At 38.3% G+C, this 22,740-nt stretch overlaps 2 protein-coding genes across 6 annotated transcripts in view; one reads left to right on the forward strand and one right to left on the reverse strand.

Moving 5' to 3' along the window:
* Positions 1-1,132: 1,132 nt before the first annotated feature.
* LOC133664402 (ATP-dependent (S)-NAD(P)H-hydrate dehydratase-like) lies at positions 1,133-17,012 on the reverse strand. Of its 5 annotated transcripts, none has more exons than XM_062068994.1 (11): positions 16,668-16,974; positions 8,932-9,363; positions 7,306-7,456; positions 7,170-7,215; positions 6,998-7,086; positions 5,859-5,967; positions 3,246-3,296; positions 3,070-3,174; positions 2,873-2,993; positions 2,675-2,798; positions 1,133-1,403 (listed from the first exon to the last, which is right to left on the reverse strand). In XM_062068994.1, exons 1-11 carry the CDS (start codon positions 16,774-16,776, stop codon positions 1,253-1,255), a joined length of 1,488 nt encoding a protein of 495 aa, XP_061924978.1. In that variant the 5' UTR covers positions 16,777-16,974; the 3' UTR covers positions 1,133-1,252. The 5 variants fall into 5 exon arrangements, with proteins under 5 accessions (XP_061924978.1, XP_061924979.1, XP_061924977.1 ...); XM_062068995.1 differs by having other exon boundaries at positions 16,859-16,938; XM_062068993.1 differs by lacking the exon at positions 16,668-16,974 and adding an exon at positions 15,663-16,652.
* A 1,283-nt stretch (positions 17,013-18,295) lies between these two features.
* The window catches only part of LOC133664411 (ras-related protein Rab-20-like), a 10,213-nt gene continuing 5,768 nt past the window's right edge, over positions 18,296-22,740 (forward strand). The window contains exon 1 of the mRNA XM_062069017.1: positions 18,296-18,712. Within this exon, the coding sequence (XP_061925001.1) occupies positions 18,523-18,712 (190 nt within the window). The 5' untranslated portion in view covers positions 18,296-18,522. The remainder of the gene's footprint in view (positions 18,713-22,740) is intronic.

A 22,740-nucleotide genomic window follows, 5' to 3' on the forward strand; every position in this document is an offset into this window, starting at 1 on the left:
GTTAAGAATTGTATCGCGTTCGTTTCCGAATGATTTGCTGCCACCTGGTGGCGAAAGGGGCATTTACAGACATCCAACAGTTTTTCAAATAGATTAACACAGACCTCGGCAAATTAAGGCCCGGGGGCCACATGCGGCCCGTTAAACTTTTCAATCTGGCCCGCCGGACATTCCCAAATACTTGTTTTAGATCTTTAAGATGGAAAGTGTAGCTGTCATTATGATGTGAAGTGAATTACATTTATATAGTGCTTTTTCTCAAGTGACTCAAAGCGCTTTACATTGTGATACCTAAATTACATTTAAACCAGTGTGGGTGGCACTGGGAGCAGGTGGGTAAAGTGTCTTGCCCAAGGACACAACGGCAGTGACTAGGATGGCTGAAGCGGGGATCGAACCTGCAACCCTCAAGTTGCTGGGACGGCCACTCTACCAACCGAGCTATACCGCCCTGCGCCATGTGCAGTGATGTTTTCTAATGACCGTAAGTCTTGAACTATACAAAGTATTTCAATGGTTGCAATCTGCGCTTATGGCTGACATCCTAGTTACTATGGTAATCTAATTAGTTACTATGGTCATCTAATTAGTTACTATGGTCATCTATGTCACAGCAGCTCAGACGAGGCACCAAGCCGTGTGGGCGGGAAGCGTTTCCACAGACGCGGAAGGAGATTTTCACAAAGTTCTAAAGCTTAGTGATGTATCAGATTGTAGGTGGGTTTATTTTGTACCCTTCGCGTTCATATTTCACTGTTTGTTGCATTTTTGTTTGCGTTTCACTTGATTGTAAAATATGTCAATCGAAAGGGGGTGTGACGTTCATATTTTGTCAATATTCAGTGTTTTACCGTTCATAGAAAAATGTAAAATTCCATTACGTTTTTTAAGGCGATGTGTCATAACGTTTTTAGCATTCAATCAGACATTGTGAGGTTTTGTATTAGTGTTCCTAAAAATAGATATACCGGCCCCCCGACACATTTTTTTCCTCTAAATGTGGCCGCCGAGTCAAAATAATTGCCCAGGCCTGGATTAACACAAATACGTTTTTATTTCCATTGAGGTAAAAAAATGACAGTACAGTGAGACCATAATGTTTTCACTAAGGAAGAATGTAGTGTGTAGTCCATACCATTCCCCCCCCCCCACTTAAGCCCTTTTGTCCTGTGTGGTACTTCACTAAAGTAACAAATTGTGTTGGGTAAAGAATGCAAAAGTGGAGCATGGGTGATTCGTAATATGTTGGCTCTCATCTTTCAAATAGATTTTTGAAGACTGGCCCAATCTCCTGGATCATGTCCGAGGTGGTTGTGGACCTGCCGTGTCGCTGGAACGCTTGTCTGTTGCACTGTCTGGTGAGTGAGGACGCCCCCATTGCTGCAACCACTGACGGGTTCACACTGCAGGAGGACAACAATAATGACATTGCTTGATCAACATCTAGTAAACCATTATGTTGATGTTAAGAATGTTATGAACCATATTTGGTACTTAAAAGTAAAACCAGGTGAGTTTTCGCAACTAATCAAAAAGAGTGACTATAATGGAAATATAAGAAAAGTATATTATATTGGTATTTAATTTAAATCATTATTTTTTTATTCACAATACATATTTAAAGACCATTTTAAAATTATATTAGCTATATGCGATCCCAACAGGGACATGCGGTAGGAAATGGATGGATGCATGGATATTATTTTATTACATGGTTGCTGTTTTTTTTATTCTAATGTTTTACATTAATACCATACAAATACAATCCCTCGTTTATCCCCGGTAATTAGTTCCGACCGCGTTAAACGAATATCCGCCAAGTAGGTATCATTAATTATAAATCAAATATTTTCACAGCTGGAGCATAAAAACCCTGTTTGAAACCTTCGAAATGCATTTTTTTTTTAACATGATGAAAGCCCTCTTACCATGAGATAACACTCTTTAGTCACCTTTTAAGCCAATATAGTAATGCTGCCTGAGGCTGAGCCATTCAGTGGCCATGTACTTATTAACAGGGTAATCTGATTGGTTTGGTCTCTAGTTGTCAATACTATTATAGCATTGATATTTCAGTGTATTTAGCCATTTTATGCTTGAAAATGCTTAATTTAGGCCCCCCCAATTCTTTTTAAATATGCTTTGGGAAAACACATATCCCCCTAAAAAATCTGGGAAGTAGTGAAGCCGCAATTTATTTCATAACGATATTCTATGTTATTTTTATTATTCACAGTAGTTAATAAAATACATAAAAGATCACATTTTTATAGCGCTTTTCCAGAGACAGTATGCAAAGACACTAATTAACTTAAACTTGAATAGATGTAATAGTCTTTATTAATAAAATTTTACCAGTATGGAATAAAAAGAGTATAATTTTCAGAATATAAAAAAAATATTGTTATACTTGTATGACCGTAATAATAAATGTTACATTGCCTATACAGTTAAAGGTTTTTATGATGGCATGTGAGAGTTTGACCCTGGAATACATTTTTTTCCTCTGCATCCAATGTGAAAATGTAAACAAATTGGAGTTACGCACTGTCTTGGAATGCATTGATTTCTATATTTCACTGTATTACACTAAGATGCAAGAGTCCTAAATGTTAATTTATCCAAATCAATCAATTATAAGTAAAGTATAACGTGTTCTAATCCAGTGTATTACCCTGTGATGAGTCCTGCTTGAGAGGCAGCGTGGGCCCAGTGTGCCAGCACACCAGCAGAACCAGACAGAAGATCCCCCTGTCCTCCACATCGCCTCGCGCTACCCTCTGTGCTGCACGTAACAACTGCAAACCAGGTAACACCGCTTTCCATCAGACGCAAACACTCGTTAATAACATCTCACGGGGCGTAAACAAACCAGTGCTGCCGTCCGCAATGAGATCCTGCTCTCCTTTGAGCAGCACGGTGATGTTTCCCATGGCTTCGCTGAGCTGCAGGACGTTACTACGGTGATCGCCGCCGTCCACAGGCTTATGTTGCTTAAAAAAACAACAAAAAAGACGACAACGCACGTTAGCATGATGACATGCTGTAATGACAAGATTGGAAACTCACCAGCGTCTCGTAGAGTCGTGTGAACTCCATGAAGTTGGGCGTGAGGATGCCTTTCTGGTAGCCTTGAATAACGGACGGCTGCTTTGTGACCAGCCATAGGCCGTCCTGTCAGACGCAAACAACACACACGTAAGAGTAGCACTTTGTAAACAGGGAATATGAAATCAAATACTCACAGCGTCGATGATAATTGGTATATCTCTAGCTTTAGACTTCTCTATCACTTCCTATATTTAAAAAAAACACACAAAAACACTGGTTATAAGAACACTGCAATATGCATGCCAGACCACTAGTGCGCAATGTGACTTTGTAAAGCAGGGGGGTTCTAACTTTTTCAAACAAAGGCTGCATACAGAAAAAATACGGTGAGGTGTACTTCGATATACTTCACATTTGTGTTTATAAATAAACATACATTTTAATGTAGCTCAATATATTCTAAGCAGGTGTAGATTGTTGACTTATATACAAAGCGGCCGTTAATACATTTTTCACTATATAAAATGTTCATTAATACATTTCCTGAACATTCAAATACTATAAAGGGTGTCCTGCACATATCCGTATATTGGAAAAGTAAACATTTTTATACGAAAACCATGTTTTCTGTTAAAAGCATTTGCAACCGTGTGACTGCTTCCTTAACCAGCATTTCACGATGATTTCAATTAGTTGCTCTTTGTTCAAACGCATTTTCTAGGGCAGGGCTATTCAACTGACAGCCAAGGAATGACTACATACCGGCCCCCCAGTTTAGTTCAAAACTTGGGAGGCAAACTTTTGTGTTGCAAATTCCCTAAAAACACTCAAGTGCTCCTGTTGTATACAGAGACTTGGACCACTATAAACACTTTGGCAGATCCTTGCGTTTACATTCTAACTTTGCTAGTAAATAGACACTGGGGCCCAAAATTTTGATTTACGCAACCGAGGCGTTCCTCAAGGCACCCATTTAAGCCCTCTCGAGTTTGGCAGTTGTATATTTTCCCCGTAATGTGATTTATGTAAATATGGTGTTGCTTTAGTTTATTTACTTCAGATGCATTCAGTAGTTATTGTTCAACTTCTTTAGTTATACCAGTGGCGTTCCTCAAGGATCCATTTTAGGTCCTCTCTTTTTCATCATTCGAGCTATATAACTGGTGGCTTGCGATTTCAGTTAAAAAAACATGTCAGAGACTCACATTTTTACAGAAGGTTCCTAAAAACAGCAGAGCGTTCCTGTAACTTTGACAAAATAAAATGACCAAAATGAAATGTCTACTGTAGGTTCTCCAGAATGTACAAAATAAGATTAATATTGAAGAGAGAAGTGCAGTCCAGCAGTCCTTACTTAGCTCTTTGCAAATTTGCAGCCCGAAACAATTTAGTTGAATATTCTTGTTCCAGGCTATCTAAAATGTAAAAAATACAATGTTGAAAACCGTATGTACAGAAACTTATGGGACACTCTGTATAAATATTATATAGGTCAATACATTTTTCTTTTTTTACCTTACAAAAAAATGAATGGATGGGTTACTAGCTGTCTAATCTACAATTGTAAAAAAAAAAAAAAAAAAAATACAAATGTGTTTTAAAAGTCAATTTAAAGCAATTATTTATAGTTGTATTTGCAGTTTTCTTAAAATTGTCCTCGAATATCCAAAGTGAGGCTAATACTTTTTTTTTTATATAGTAAAATATATGTTTTTAATTTTTTATTTCAGTATGGCTCTAATCACCCTTGGTAATGTCCTGATGCAGGTCGTTTTTAACTATAAAAACAAGCTACGGGCTGCTAATGACTTCCAAAGCCACACTTTGGACACCTTTGTTGCAAAGACACACTACATCTAGTCTTTTGAGGATTATTTTTACCCGTTTGACAGTTTTCTCCACTTGAAACTTGGTTTAAAGTTTTTTTTAGGCCCCCCCTAAAAAGTGATGTCATGACAGCCGAAATGTCACTTTTCTCCACTTTTTGGGTTGTATAAACAGCAAATGTAAAAGCTATCCCATAGTGACCCAGATATCAGACAAATATTTTTTTCCCCTAAAAAGTCTGAAAATGATGGAGGTCTAGAGATTTGTTATACTTGCAAACCAACAACTGGCGACAAAATCATTTAAACTTTATTTATATAGCACTTTTCATACACTGGCAAGTGGCAAAAAATGTGCTTTCTTTACATTAGTAAAGAAAAAATAGAAAACACACAGCAATATTGACAACAAAACAAGGCATTGCATCGTGGGAACAAATGCCACCTTTGAGGCGAGATTAACTAAAATTAACGCCATCTAAAAAATAATATACATTTTAAAATGTCAAAATACAATATGAAAAATGTAATAATAAATGAATAAAACATGACAATAATAGCAGTAATATTAGCAATAAAAAAATAATGATGTAATAAAATGACTTCCCTCTCTCTTAGTAACCTGCACCCTTGTTTCAAAGGTTGTTAGCAAACAAAGGAGTTTTGATGCCAATTCTAATGCAATGAAGCACAGTTGTTTATTTGAGAAAATATATTGTTTTTAATCCTAATTTACAGAGTGTTGTTAAACCATAATTCAAAAAAATATTATATTTTGTATTTGTCCTTGAAAAAGAGCCCATGTCTCATATCCGGGTCATTGGATTATTTTTAAATCTTGTCCATTTAATGGTCTTGTGAGCCACATATATTTAAAGCGTGGGTTTTCGCTAGCCTAAAGAATCACTAAGTCCATGCTAATGCTAACAGATGGGCCTCACCTCCATGTTGTGGTTAGAAATGCATAGAAACGGTACGGACCTTGGCGGTTTTTAACAGGAAGTCTTCTCTCCCTAAACCGGGTCCCACAACCAGGCTGTGCAGTCTCGGGAGCCATTTGTCTATCTCCTCCACAGCGTTGGGACTGTCCCTTTTTTAAAAAAAATAAATAAATAAAAGTTACACACACACTTGGTATAGTTGTATGCAACACAACCCTCAACAATGAAAGCTCTAAAGTGGAGTGTGTCGCACAATTCTAAATATACCTTTTAAAGTTGCACAAAAATCAAGGGGTTTAACCGTCATCATGCATGGCGGAAGAAAATTGTGGCGCTAACCATAGGACAATAATTTATTACGTCTCTGTCCTGGCTGTTCAGTACAATATGGCCAAAGCAACAATAAGTCAACAATACTAAAAGACAGAATGTACTCAAGAGTACGCTGCTTTTAATCAGTTTTTTTTTTTGCTGTTCTCAGTAGTCATATTTGTTTCACACTTAATTTACAGTTTTTGTTTTATTTTTTAAAAAATATCATGAATTCCTTATGCTAGGTGACTTATCGCCCATGAGCACTTGCGATTTGATTCTTGGGGTGACTATTTGATTCAGAATCGATTCTTTATTGAACATGATTCTCACAATATATTTTTTGGCATATAAATCACAATACACGTTTTTCAAAACCGGTCCTCTTAGCTGCTAATGTATATGCAGCGGAAAAGCCAAATATCACTTCAAAAACTGTTTTTAAAAATGTATTAAAAATAAATAATAAATTGAAACCGTCATTAAAAAAATTAAATTTTTGAAAATAATAAATAAATTTAGAATCAAAATAAATAAGAGTCGCGATTCAGATGTGACTGTTCTATTAAGCAGCTCAAAAAAATATTTTTTGGAACGGGGGTCCACTTAATTTTACACTTTAAAATTTTCGACCCTAACTAAGAAATGATTACATATTTTTAACTGTACAGTTAATTAAGGTTTTATGACCCGGCAACTGATTATTTTCTACAGGAAAATCTAGTATTTTAACCATCAGTGCTTCACTTCTTTCGAGGTACCGCTGCTCTTTTCTATAATCCCTTTCTAAAATACTGCATGGATAAACAAATGTAAATAATATTGTTTAGAATGTATAACAATTGTTTGATTGGGGCGTATACTTACAGGACAGGATGCACTATGAGCTCAGGGCTGTATGATTTTATTACAGCTGCGGCATCTTTGGTGCAGAAGACGTGAGACAAGTCAGCACCCTGTAGGACAAGACGCCAAGACACTAAAGTGAAACATAAACAAAACAAAAAATTAGGTAACTGTGTTTAAGGTGTTTCCTTACCACTTTGAGTGCAGAGATGGCTGCAAAGTACGGCGCTCCAGTGTAGCTTTGAAGTCAAGATGAGAAACATTAGAGGCCCAAGTCAAACCGTCAATACAGAAACTTGAAACCCAATTAGGGATTGAGTGCAGCATACTCCTGACATCCGCCTATGATCCCGATCCGTCCGTCTTGTCCTTTATGCTTGTGGCCAGACAGCGGCGGGACTATCTTTTTCACCATAGACAGGATGTGCTCTTCCATGACACTGTGGGACGATGAGCCAAGGCTGTGGTGGCGTTCAAACACTGCAGGAATAAGGGGACGTTTAAACACTGCGTGAAGAACTAATACAGTTTCATTGAAGTGACTGAAAGCTGGTTGCAACCAGCAGAGGCGCTGTTAATTCGGTCTGGACAAGTTTGAACATGACTTGAAAATAAATAAGACATATGAGCTTAAAACCCATTTACTACATCTCAAATTATCCTAATTTAAATAATTTACAATTACTCATTGTTTAAATTTCCGTAGAAGCAATTCTTACACAAAGGAGACATAGTGTATTAAAACTCTACGAATAAATGACCACCTAATTTGTCAACATGTAATTAAAATATTAACATATTAATAATTGGCATTTTTTCGCAACAAAAAATTTTTTTTTTAACGGTATTTATATCCCGCTTAAAGGACTTTTAAGTAGTTCCATCCATCCATTTTCTACCGCTTGTCCCTCTCGAGGTCGCAGGGGGGTGGGGGATGTGCTGGAGCCTATCCCAGCTGCACTCGGGCGGAAGGCAGGGTACACCCTGGACAAGTCGCCACCTCATCGCAGGGCCAACACAGATAGACAGACAACATTCACACTCAAGGGCCAATTTAGTGTTGCCAATCAACCTATCCCCGGGTGCATGTCTTTAAAAGACAAAATCAAAACTTCTTTATAGAATATAAATTAATATCAAACAAAAATATGTTTAGTGCCGAAATGTAAGGAATACAGTAAATACAAAATGAAAATAAATTACATTAAAAAGACATTTTGATCAAATTAAATACAAACACTGGCACGTGTAAAAAAACCTATATATATTGATAAATTAAAAAAAGATCAATTAAATATTTGTAATTAAATTCAATAAAAGTAAATAATTGTTTTTTTTTTAAATATAGAATTGTATCGAATATATACAGGAAAAAATACTAGACTAAAAAATAAAATAATAATGAAGAGTACTTAAATTTCGCGAAATAGAAAATTTGGCCGACGATAGCGCTTTTAATATTGTTGTTATATCGTGATAATGCATGTTGACACATTCTAACTGCATCCTGCAAATTTGACAGCAACAAGCCAATGAACACATCCTCAACACAATACAACACAGAAATATTTTCCTCCAAATAAACTACATTTCTTACATGTAACATTATCACTGGAGGACAAAGAATAACTAAATATGCTACAAAACACACCATGGAAGGATATGCTAACTGCTCAGCTAGATCTCAGAAACAAAGGTGGTCGAATCGATACAAATGTCGACAGTAACGATACCAAATATAGAATCAGTATATGGTCGATTAATAAAAGACTAAATAACAGCGCCTCTGCTGGTAGCAGCTGAGTAGTGCACTCCATTTTTTAAGCCTCAGTTGCTTCAAGACACAATGAATTAAATGAGGAAACCTTGATGATTGCATCAAAAATCCTCAAAAAACTTTCTAAAAAAGCCTCGGTGGTGGTAACCATGACAGTCTCGCCAATACCGATCAATACCTAATGCCTGAGGGTCTGAGCTCAGCAGGTGACCCTGTTGTGACAAACTGTCTGTCTGTGGCGAGGACTGGCGGTGTGTACACAGCGGCGATGGTTGGGAGAACACTGGAGCTTGAGCGGTCTTTGCCGGGGTGGGTGCCACCGTCGCCGCCACAGAGCCGGGTCGAGCCGAGATGTTGGAGAACATCTGGCCGAGCATCTGGAGCATGTGCAGCTCCCTGGCGTGCTCCGCCTCCCGCCGATGGTCCTCAGCCTGCAGGCGGCGCTCCTCCATGCGGTAGAAGTTGTCCTCGGCCTGGGCGCTCTGCTTTAGGAACTGCTCCATTAGCCTTTCCACGGGGAAGTTTGCACGCCGCCGCTTTCGCTGCTTAGGAGTGGAGGCGGGGCAGTGACTTGCCAATTGGCTGCTGTTGTGCGGCCTTTCTAAGGTACCTGAAGTGGATGACAGATAAGCGATTACATTACAGAGCTTCACTTAGCTAGTGTAACTAATGCCCGCTAGCTAAGGTGTGCAATTGTTATGTTGACTTCATACTAAAGCTAGTTGCGCGTTGACACAATAACGCAACATTAGGCGTGTTTCCGTGGACAGGTTAGTACATATTTAGCTACGGGAGAAATATTTCTATATACTTTTAATACCTTCTACTGCGTTAGCGACAAGTTGACTTGCAAGCGCGTTTGTTAGCCTCGAGACATATCAGTTGTATATAAAGTACACTCGTATTTTTAATTATTTCAGTGCCGTTTTTAAAGTTACCTAGCCTGAGGCTAGCACAGGGGTCCTCAAACTACGGCCCACGGGACAGATCCGGCCCGCCAGCGTCCAAAATCCAGACCGCGTAAAGTCCCAAGATTTAAAAAAAATAAATACAATTTTTAATCCATTTTCTACCGGCCCCCGAGTCAAAAAGTTTGGGGACCCCTGGGCTAGCAGGTTATCTGTGAGAAATGTTACACTTATGGATGTTTAAAGGGATCTTGAGGACCCATTCAAAAACCAGTTTATTATAGTGTTTTTTTTGTTTTTTTTTAATCTGAAAACAATCACTAGTAGCAGTTATAAGATGAGATGTGGACCAGAATTATTTAAATTTCACCATTAGTCTATAGGTTGTATTCACCTGACGTCACGTCCGGCTCACTAAATATGTTCCAGTAGACTCTGACCTGAGCGGAATTTTGCCTTTCTCGAAGAAAAATGCCATATGCTTTTAGGCTGGATAAAAGGATAAACGTTTCTTTAGAGTTCCTCGAGACATAATCAAGAAGGGCAAAGATAATGAAGCCCGAGGGAGCATAGTTTGCAGTGATCACTTCGTTAAAGGTTTGTTTGATATACTTTTTTAATGTTTACTATTTCCCATTTAAGTATTATCTTAATATTATTTGTATTTTATCTTGTTTCGAAGTTTAAACGCATTTTTACTTTGAGTGTTTCGTAAAGCACCAAAAGAAAGCAAATGTGAGCAAAACCTAAAAGGAATTAAGCTTTTACCAAAGGCAGCAATCATAAATGAAGCTTTCAGCACATACACAATGTTGACATCTATAGTCATATTTTGATGAAGACCGTGAAAAACATGCGTGTACTTGTAAACGGTGCGTGCAATAACAAGGCAACAAACATGGCCGTAGAGTGTAGACGCAAAGTTAAATCATGAAATGCAACCTTCACCGAGCAAAAACGATGCATGATTTATCCAGGAGAGTTTTGAAACCAATTTCCTTGACCCAGTCACACACACATAAGTTTCCATCTGTTTTGTCATGTAGAATTGCGTCTGGAGCACCAGATAGCTTGACATGTCTGGGAACGCGACTGACGGATAATCCTTAAGATCACTTGACAAATCGTTTTTTGATATCGTATAGGGATAGATTTGGCTATTACAGTATGTTGAAATATTTACTATTTTTTTTGTTTTCATTGTAAACTATTAAATAAACCTAGAAAAAATATTAGGACACGATAAAAATGTAAAAACAAAATGGTATTACCCTAACTGGTGTGTGTACACGTAATTTACTTCACAGAACATATCCACATCAGAACATTGACCCAGAAAAGTGAATACAATTTTGCTATGTTTCATTTGACGGATTATTTAGTCTGGTCGCAGCGTTGGAAATTTGAATATGAATCGATTCTCATCGTTCACTTAAGAGCCATTCAAAAGACTTGATTTGTTCGCAAACGTCACAACAGGGTTTTTTTTCACAAGTCAACTCTAGTGCACAGACGTCAAATGTAAGATCTAATCCGCCAGACCATTTTTATGGCCTAAAAATAATGTGCGTCAATTAAACACCTCATCTTTCTTGTTAAATGTATTTAATCCTTCAAATTTGACAGAAAAAAATGCGCTGCATACAGTTGCATGCATATCTTCTAAACTTTAACAGTATCTGATCATGCCAGAAGGTATTCCAAGCATTTTTTGTTATCATAAATAAATACCTAAATATCTGCGTGTCACCTTGCCTTATGATTTCTAAGCAATGTCGGTTTGTCGGTTTGTTAGTAAAAAATATAATATTCAAATGCGTTGTGTGATAACACCACAAGGCGATTATACATTTATGTTAAATTACAGTCAAATATCTATAGAGAGCACTCAAGGGAAACCATAAAAGTGGCCGCTAAAAACAGGTGACCACTTCACGCAGATTGGGATCCGTTTTGAGCCAGGCTTTGTGGTGGATGAGGGATGAGACGTTAATAGTCGCTACGATTCGTTGAGACGGCGAGAAGAGAGCGCGCTGAACGTTTGACAACAAATGAGGGATGTTATGACGTGTATTGCGAACGTAAGTGTAGTATATACGACACCACCTGCCCCGTATGTAAACAACCGCAGGCCAGCATGTTTGTTTATTGCTGACATTTATTATATTATTTAACTTGAATATCATGAAAGAAAGCAATTCATATTGTAGCAAGCTAATTCTAAAAAGAATGAACAATTAAATAATATCAACTGAGACTCACTCTGTCATCATCATGCATTATTGCAGCAACTTCTGATATTAGTCGGTCCCTCCAGGATTTCGCTGACTTTTTTGTGAATGTCAGAACCTAAAATCCCAGAATTTGCGGCAGCTTTTCCAGAAAGTTGCGATTTTATGAATTTATTATTAATGTTTTAAGTGTTCCTTGTAACCTTGATCTCAAAAAGCATAGGATTTCAACAAAAATTGGGAAACAAATACTGTATTGATGTTTTACTTGTTTTACACTGCACAGACTCAGAACACATTGTCAAATTACTTAACGGTTTAAATTCATTATAATTACAGAAAGAAACCACCAAATGTTTCTTTATTGTCCGCTCCGTTGTCCACAAAGTGCAGACATTCTCTGTTTATGTTTTTAATGCTTGAAAAGTGTTTGTCCATCCTAAACATTTGTGTACCACCACATTTACCCCTGCACGTTGAGAGCATTTGTGAACTGTTGAGAGCAATCTATAGCGGTAATTTTTGTTGGTAAATGAGAGACGATGAGCAATTATCATCACACTTCAACATTTCTAACACGTAAAACTCTTTGCTAGGTGAGCATTGCAAATGGAAATATGTTCTTAATTGTCTTCTCCTGGATACATAAAGGTTAAAAATGTATAAATAAAAAGTAAATATGAGGATGTCAGGACGCCGGTATGTTGCTCAATGTCTGTATACGATATTACCCAGAAGGCTTAGCGCTGTAGACAGAAACAGGAAATAGGTCTGAGCTACGCGGGAGGATGACAATTGTGCTGTTTGAGCAATAAATTATTGAAATATTGTTACACCTGGTTGTTCCTGCTTGGCGTACACAAGAAACAAACAAGTTGATTAGACAGTAGACGTGCGCCAGAAATGTGATTGTTTAATATAAACCGATTGGCCAAAATGTGGAGGGGAATTGAAGGCATTTAACAAAGTTGCAAGGCCACGCATAATTCGCTATACCCATCCATCCATCCATTTTCTACTGCTTGTCCCGTTCGGGATCGCGGGGTGTCAAACTTGTTTTCATGGTGGGCCACGTTGCAGTTTTGGCTGCCCTCAGAGGGCCGGCCGCTTGTAACATTAATAAAAGAAACATAGATGTATAAGGATTAGCCGCATGATATTGTCACACAATTACCTATGCATTTGTTTAGTGAATGTTTATTTTACTTACACTGTAGGAAAAAAAAAAAAGTCTGTGGATTTTGCGGTCAAAAAAAATTGTAAAATGGTCACACTCTTTTACTGTCAAATTCTGGTGATTGAGCTGCCAGTTTTTTTGCATAAAAAATATGGTTGCTGTTTTCAGTGTATTACTGTAAATGTAAAAATGGTACCACAGTTTTTTTTTCTTACGGTAGGATTCTGAAGACCAAGCTGTTTTAGAAAAAATATATATTGTCATGTTTACAGTGTACAATTTGATGGATAACTTGCTTTGAAATCATAAGGCTAAGTAGATATTTATGCATGTTTTCACCCCAAAAATGTTTCGAATGTACGATAATCTATCTGTTGCATTATTAGATGGATAAAGTTTAAAAGTGAGATTGGCTCCAGCGACCCCGAACGGGACAAGCGGTAGAAAATGGATGGATGGCTGGATGAAGTTTAAAAGATACACTATATTGCCAAAAGTATTTGGCCACCTACTTTGACTCACATATGAACTTGAAGTGCCATCCCATTCCTAACCCGTAGGGTTCAATATGATGTTGGTCCACCTTTTGAAGCTGTTACAGCTTCAACTCTTTGAGGAAGGCTGTCCACAAGGTTGCGGAGTGTGTTTAAAGGAATTTTCTACCATTTTTCCAAAAGCGCATTGGTAAGGTCACACACTGGTGTTGGTCGAGAAGGCCTGGCTCTCAGTCTCTGTTGTAATTCATCCCAAATATGTTCTATTGGGTTCAGGTCAGGACTCTGTGCAAGCCAGTCAAGTTAATCCACACCAGACTTTGTCATCCATGTCTTTATGGACCTTGCTTTGTGCACAGTCAAGTTGGAAGAGGAAGGGGACCGCTCCAAACTCTGCTCAGTGTGAAACTCTGCAACCTTGTGGACAGCCTTCCCAGAAGAGTTGAAGCTGTAATAGCTGCAAAAGGTGGATCGACATCTTATTGAACCCTATGGGTTAGGAATGGGATGGCCCTTCAAGTTCACATGTGAGTCAAGGCCGGTGGCCAAATATTTTTGGCAGTATAGTGTATATAACTGCATGCAGTACATGTATTTTTTTCTGTCAAAATAGAAAAAGAAAGAAAGATAAGTACTTAATTGATGCATATTATTTCCAAACTTTCACAGGCCATTAAAAATGATGTGGCGGGTCAGATCTGAGTTTGACACCTGTGCGCTATACGGTGTAAAAAAACTATTCTAACTATTCCGTGACGCAAAATAAGTGGCCGCTAAAGGCGAGGTTCATAACTCTACTTTTCTCTTTGTGGGGGAGGGCATTTTTAACAACACTAACGAAAGTTTGACTGTATATATACGGTAAGACGTGGCCATATCTGCTATGTGGTCCTGTATATGAAGACAAGCTTGACACGGCTAATGTCAACATATAGTTGTGGTCAAAAGTTTACATGCACTTGTGAAGAACATAATTTCAAAGCTGTCTTGAGTTTTCAATACTTTCTACAACACGTATTTTTTTTGTGATAGAGTGATTGGAGCACATACTTGTTGGTCACAAAAAGCCATTCATGAAGTTTGGTTATTTTATGAATTTATTATGGGTCTACTGAAAATGTGACCAAATCTGCTGAGTCAAAAGTATACATACAGCAATGTTAATATTTGGTTACATGTCCCTTGGCAAGTATCACTGCAATAAGGCGCTTTTGGCAGCCATCCACAAGCTTCTGGTTGGATTTTTGACCACTCCTCTTGCCAAAATTGGTGCAGTTCAGCTAAATTTGTTGGATTTTCTGACATGGACTTGTTTTTTCAGCATTGTCCACACGTTTAAGTCAGGACTTTGGGAAGGCCATTCTAAAACCTTAATTCTAGCCTGATTTAGCCATTCCTTTACCACTTTTGATGTGTATTTGGGGTCATTGTCCTGTTGGAACACCCAACTTCGCCCAAGACCCAACCTCCGGGCTGATGATTTTAGGTTGTCCTGAAGAATTTGGAGGTCATCCTCCTTTTTCATTGTCCCATTTACTCTCTGTAAAGGACCAGTTCCATTGGCAGCAAAACAGGCCCAGAGCATAATACTACCACCACCATGCTTGACGGTAGGAATGGTGTTCCTGGGATTAAAGGCCTCATCTTTTCTCCTCCAAACATATTGCTGGGTATTGTGGCCAAACAGCTAGTTTTTTGTGTCATCTGACATCACAATGACAAATATAAGACCCTCTGGAGGAAAGTTATGTTGATGGCTACCAAAAGCGCCTTATTGCAGTGAAACTTGCCAAGGGACATGTAACCAAATATTAACATTGCTGTATGTATACTTTTGACCAAGCAGATTTGGTCACATTTTCAGTAGAACCATAATAAATTCATAAAAGAACCAAACTTCATGAATGTTTTTGTGACCAACAAGTATGTGCTCCAATCACTCTATCACAAAAAAATAAGAGTTGTAGAAATTATTTGGAAACTCAAGACAGCCATGACATTTTGTTCTTTACAAGTGTATGTAAACTTTGGACCACAACTGTATGTGGGGACAGCTTGACCCTGGAACTGACAAATGAGTTTCCCCCACATGTACTTACTGTTGTTGCCCACTGTGACTTTCACCGGGATGGGGATGGGAACCGTGGGGTACTCCAGCTTGACTTCAGTCTCTGCAGGAAAGGGACAGTCTCCCGTACTCTCAGAGTACACATCCTGAGCATCCTCCGCATCCTCGTCCAAGCCGTCCACGGCCTCCTCCCCGCCGGCCCCGCTGTCTATGAACTCCTGGGGGTCCACTAAGGCGGGCCGGCTGCTGAGGATCCTCTCCATGGTGTCGTAGAACTTGGCTATTCTGTGGTACTGCCTGTTGTTGCGGAGGTTGCCCTCCTTGGCCAGCAAGTACTGCCTCTTCAGGCTCTTAATGCGCACCCTGCATTGCTCCGGCGTCCGCTCGAAGCCCATCGCCGCCAGCCTCCGGGACACGTCGCGGTAGACGAAGCTGTTGCGGAAGTTTCCGTCGAGCGCCTCCTGGACGTCCTGCTCCCCCCAGATGTTCAGCAAGGTCCTCGTCTCCGCGTCCGACCACAGGAAGCCCCGCGTCGTGTTGTTGAGCAGCATAGCCGAACTGCTGTTTGTGATGATGGAGGTCCTCGTCTGCTTTTTTTTTTTTTTTTTTTTTTTAAACCCCCCGCCCTGGAGAGGTCGGTGTACCTAACCGACCGATTGTCCGGAAATGTTGTCTATTGTTCAAATATGGGACGTCGAATCTCGCTATCCTAGCTAAACCTGGCCATGTTTATCCTCAGTTTTTTTTAAGTCGCTCACAAAAATGCCACAAACTGACAAAGGACCAGCTTTCTAAGCAAAGCCCCATTTTAGTACAATTTCCAAAACTGACCTCTGATCGGTCCTCTGGAGGGGAACGGCCTGCTTCCACCCGCCCCATGGCTTTAACTTGATGTCTGCTGGGTCCTAAAGCCCACCCTGTCACCAAGCTAACAACGTAGGGTAGGGCGTCAAGCTATTAGCATTTCTTCTAATTTAGTGAATTTAACACAACACATGCAACATGAGAACATAAAACATATATGCTTTCACTTTACCTTCCCAGTTTAAACTGTACAGGGTGGCGACAATGGACAAAGTGACGCTGACAAACAAAAAGGCGAACGTCTGAATTGGCTGCTGCTGCTGCTGAATGTTGCCATTCATCTTGTTCAAACTGTCAACGATGTAACCTACGGACACACTTTTCTCCACAAAGCTCACCCAAGGTGAACAACAAACTTCTTACCTAAAGTGGCAGTGCGTTTCAACGCGGACAACTGTACACAAATACGACTGATCATGAGGCTTTTCTTTGCCCACAGCAATACAGGAAGAAGTAATTCACGATGCCTTTAAGGACGACTCGGAATTATCCAACCCTACTAAAAACGTGTTGAATTATGTGTTAAAAAGATAAAAAATACTACCCTTTTTTCTATATGGGCAATACAGGAAGAGTAGTTCACGATGCCTTAAATGACTACTCGGAATTATCCAACCCTAATAAAAACGTGTTGAATTCTGTGTCAAAAAGATAAAAAATACTCCCATTTTCTATATTACCTAAGTTGTTTCAGTATATTTTGATGTAAAATCGTAATGTGCATGGTTGAAACAATTAGAAAAAAATATATAAAACATTTAATGATACATATTACTAGATACCTTTAAACTTATGAAGTGTTCATGACTCATGTACCAATAAAGTTGTTTTTTTATTATATTTTGACCAAAACAGGCAGCGATACATCGCAAACAAACAAATACAAATCTTGATTTAAAATTATTTAAACAATGAATTATATATATATACATTTCCAGGAATGTCCAAATATGACAATGTTTGCCTGACACACGCTCTCAGGTTCCAAATGTAAAAAAAAAAAAAAAATCAATAGCTGGTTTGTAAGGGCAAAAAAGCGGAACGGTCAATTTATGATTATGATTATAATTAATTACTTTATATGGAAAAAAAACTGTCACTAAAATCATATTGTGACAATGTTTATTAATTTGGGTTGTATTGCAATCTGAAGTGGTATAGCATGACTAAGCTGCTTACTGTAAAACCATATTGCATAATGGATACTAAATAAGACCACCAAAATATTGCATACTCATTACATTACATACAGTATGATTTCTCTTTTATCCTTCCCCGTTTTTGCGTGTGGGATAAAATAGTAAGTACTACTACTACCAAAAATGCATATATTCAGGAGATAGAATAAAATTTGAATTACAATATTTCAAAAACATAATATTTTATTGCGTGAAATACACAAGTGAAGACATTTTTCTGTACGTCTTATTGTGAATCTACTGTAAAATAACCAAACACCTCCAGTGAGAAAGTGTAATTACTATTATTAAGATGTATTTTTCTATTTTGTGTGCTTTTATTTGAAGTCAAATGACTGGACTTTGATATACGGGGTGAACGATACAATACATTTGGGTATCGATCCGATGTATCGATCCGATATCAAATTAATGCAGAGCGAGTAAAGTAATACTTTTTATTTATATTTTTACATTGAATCATGTTGTGATTTTTAATGGATGGATACACAATTTTGACCCCTTCACTTTACTATGGGTTCGATATTTGATACTTCTATTAGACGCTACTGGATTAAGGGTTTAAAATGGGCGTGGCCAACAGCGTCCGATGTTGAACCTGAGAGGCGTGATTGAGGACAAAGTTCCTCATTTTCACTTCCTGTTTCACCTCACTTCTAGAAAGTTCACGAAAAGTCCCCCTGCTCTGATTTGAGGATGAACAGCGCGCCGTCAACAGCCACCATTTTATACTGGGCCACTTGAAAAACATGGCGACTCTTACGAGCTAGTCCTCCTCCTCGCTGTCTTTTTTATTCGTCACTGTCTGAACGGTAACATACGGAGAACATGCCCCAGTCGTCGAAGATGAGGAAGCCCGACGTGAAAGTGGTCCTCCTGGGGGACATGAATGTGGGCAAGACGTCGCTGCTCCACAGGTACACGGAGCGAAAGTTCAAAGAAACCATCAGCACGGTCGGAGGGGCGTTCTTTCTCAAACAGTGGGGACCTTACAACGTATCCATATGGGACACTGCAGGTAATATTACCGTTAACATTTTTTTTTTAAATATATGTTTTTGTCTGAACCTAAAAGTACCGTAGCCTGCTTGTTGTGTTGGCCCAATAACTTATGGTCATGTCTCCAGCTGAGGTAAAAAGTAGCATGTGACCTCAGTCTGGATGGAGGTCGTTATCTACAGTATATAACAATGTAACGTAAACGTACCTTCATGTCAAGTGGACCAGTGTTTTTCAACCACTGTGTCGTGAGATACAGTCTGGTGTCCCTTGGGAGACTATCCAATTTCACCTATCTGGGGTAAAAATATTTTTTGCAAACCAGTAAATATAGTCTGCAAATTATGTTGTTTTTGAGTGTCGGTGCTGTCTAGAGCTCGGCAGAGTAACCGTGTAATACTCTTCCATATCAGTAGGTGGCAGCCGATAGCTAATTGCTTTGTAGATGTCGGAAACAGCGGGAGGCAGTGTGGAGGTAAAAAGGTGTCTAATGCTTAAACCAAAAATAAACAAAAGGTGAGTGCCCTTAAGAAAAGGCATTGAAGCTTAGGGAAGGCTATGCAGAAAGAAACTAAAACTGAACTGGCTACAAAGTAAACAAAAACAGAATGCTGGACGACAGCAAAGACTTACTGTGGAGCAAAGACGGCGTCCACAATGTACATGCGAACATGACATGACGATCAACAATGTCCCCACAAAGAAGGATACAAACAACTGAAGTATTATTGATTGCTAAAACAAAGTAGATGCGGGAAATATCGCTCAAAGGAAGACCTGAAACTGCTACAGGAAAATACCAAAAAAAGAGAAAAAGCCACCAAAATAGGAGCGCGAGACAGGAACTAAAACACTACACACAGGAAAACAGCAAAAAACTAAAAATAAGTCATGGCGTGATGTTACAGTTCGTGACAGTAGACCTACTTTGAGACAAGAGCTATAGTGATGCATGGTTGGTTATGGTTTAAAGTCATATCCAACAATTGCGACAATGACTTTTTACTGTCAACTGAGTTTCGTTTTTTAATGATTTCTGGTGGTGGTGTTTTGTTTCAACGCAAAAAATGTGCCTTCGCTCAAAAAAGGTTGAAAAACACTGAAGTGGACAACCGGACAGTACAATTTGTTATCAAACTAATTTCCCCATCCAGTATTTATTTTCCTCATAGGTGTAAAAAGAAGTTAAACCAATGGTTAAACATAATAACAAAACCATCTCAAAATATGTTGTAGTAGTGCTGCTTCTGTGAATCCTTTTATGTTGTGGGTGACTTTACAGTCACGTTCCATCCGGTGACCCCAAAACATGGTTTGAACTCAAAGTTTCAATCAATCAAAGTTGATTTGTTTAGCCCTACATCACAAGTGTCTCAAAGGGCTGCACAAGCCACAATGACATCCTCTGCTCAGATCCCACATCAGGGCAAGAAACAACTCAACACAATGGGATACAATGAGAAACCTTGGAGGGGACCGCAGATGCTGTATGTATCTTCTCAGCACTTTAACATTACTGCTAATATGTGACAAAAAGTCATAAGGTTCTAATGTTTTTTTCTATTATTTAATGTTTTATATACTCATATTAGATTGTTATTCTGTAAAGCACAGGTGTCAAACTCAAGGCTTGGGGGCCAGATCTTTTTATGTGGCCCGAGAAAGCTTGGGCATAATATGTCTCAATAAAGTGCTTTATTTTTCTATCTTCATTTTGACAGAAAAAATACATCTACTGCATACTTTAATATTATTTAATAATGCGACAAATTTTATATCATAATACATTGCAAACTTTTTGTGTTAAAATAAAAATAAATACTTTTATATCAGTTTGACGTATGTTTTCGAAGCAAGTTATCCATCAAATTGTACACTGTAAAAATCATAGATTTTTACGATAGAAAACTGGCAGCTCAGTCGCCACAACTTTACTGTTCAAAAAACAATGGCGCTGTTTTTCTATTTACAGGGATACACTGTATAAACAACAACCATAGACTTTATGGTAAATAAAAGGCAGGTCTGTTGCCAGAATTTTACTGTAAAAAAAACAGCGGTACCGTTTTTTCATATGTTAAAAAAAGAAACACTGCAAATTTTACTGTAACATTCTGGCGACTGAGCTGCGAGTTTTTTTACTGACAAATCAGCATAATTTGTAACGGTGTATGTTGAAAAATATATATTATAATCACATGCATAGGCAATTGTGTTACAATATGATAAGGGAAATCCTTATACATTTATATTTATATATTATTCACTGTTATTGAGCGGCCCTTTAAGGGCAGCCATAGCTGCGATGTGGCCCTCCAATGAAAACGAGTTTGACAGCCTTGCTGTAAAGTGTCTGAGTTTTTGGAAAGCGCTCCATAAATAAAATGTATTATTATAATAATGACTCTAAATTTTAGGTTTGATCTGATAGCAGCATAAATACTAATCATCAACAAAACCTTTCATTGATATGTCATACGGATGCTAATCTTCAGCTAATGATGTTCTGTGTTGTCATTTTATTCCTAATGCATCCAAACTCGGTCCAGTATCAAATTACACTCGCTTGAGATATGCTAGCTGTTGTTTAAAGCGATTCCGGTAAACACAACTTTTTTTTTCCTGCAAGAAATTCGGAAAAACGCTGTATGCTAATCATTTCAGTACGCTTATGCTAATCAGTACCTTGTATACAAACTTGATCCGATAGCAACGCTAATGTCGCTGGAAAATCGTAACACTTCATAAACATCCCAATCAAGAGTGCGCCAGCTGTCATATTCTGTCTTGCTATGATATGCTGTGATGCTAAACTCATCATACACGTCATTCATTAGTTTGAGTGGACAATTTTTGAGTACCGTATTTTTCGGAATATAAGTCGCTCCGGAGTATAAGTCGCACCGGCCGAAAATGCATAATAAAGAAGGAAAAAACATGTATAAGTCGCATTTTTGGGGGAAATTTATTTGATAAAACCCAACACCAAGAATAGACATTTGAAAGGCAATTGAAAATAAATAAAGCATAGTGAACAACAGGCTGAATAAGTGTACGTTATATGACGCATAAATAACCAACTGAGAACGTGCCTGATATGTTAATGTAACATATTATGGTAAGAGTCATTCAAATAACTATAACATATAGAACATGCTATACGTTTACCAAACAATCTGTCACTCCTAATCGCTAAATCCCATGAAATCTTATACGTCTAGTCTCTTACGTGAATGAGCTAAATAATATTATTTGATATTGATATTATTGATATTATAGTCCGAAAAATACGGTAAAGACAAATGGAAAAGTGAATAATAGGTGAAATAATCTCTGCCTACATGTTGCTTCAAAGCTCCGTGACAAATTCCGCCTCAGCAGTCCGACACAAGAGGATGATTGTCCGCTTTTCCGTCACCACACAATTGATTATGCAAGCTTTGTGAGAACTAATCTAAAAGATAATAATGTTCCTTCATGATGTTTACTGTCGGTGCTGCTTAGGACGTGAATCATTACAGCAGGACTGCTGCTGCTTGTCTGAAATATGTCAACAACAAAAACACTTGGATAAGAAATAGTTTGCTGAGTCACTCATACTGTTTGCGCATTCAAGTGTTTGTTCTAAATGGGAAAAGTCTTGGATGTTTTTGAACACAATCAAGTCAGCTTTTAAAAAAAATGTTGTTCATTTTGAACAGCTGAGTTTGAGAGCCTTGTGTTTGATTAAGGTTCCTCTTGAGTCACCTGACAGGGCTATGACAGGAAGACCTTATGTCTCTTCAGGCTTTTTCCACAAATATGAGGATTGCTCAATATTGTCCTTCTCAGTGTGTTGTATTCAGAGAAATACCCTCTGCTCGTCACATTGTTATGATTTATGATCATTGTGGTTGCATTCATTGGGCAACACTCCCAGTAGGAAGATGGCCATACACAATAAGAAGTTTGTTGTGTTGAAACCGCTGACTTTTCTCATGTCGTGCTACAATATGAGAGTACTTGGCACAGGCGTTCATACATGTTAGCTACGCCGTGCCTTCACTG

The sequence above is a fragment of the Entelurus aequoreus genome, linkage group LG14 (genome assembly GCF_033978785.1).
Source record: "Entelurus aequoreus isolate RoL-2023_Sb linkage group LG14, RoL_Eaeq_v1.1, whole genome shotgun sequence".
NCBI classification, from domain to species: domain Eukaryota; kingdom Metazoa; phylum Chordata; class Actinopteri; order Syngnathiformes; family Syngnathidae; genus Entelurus; species Entelurus aequoreus.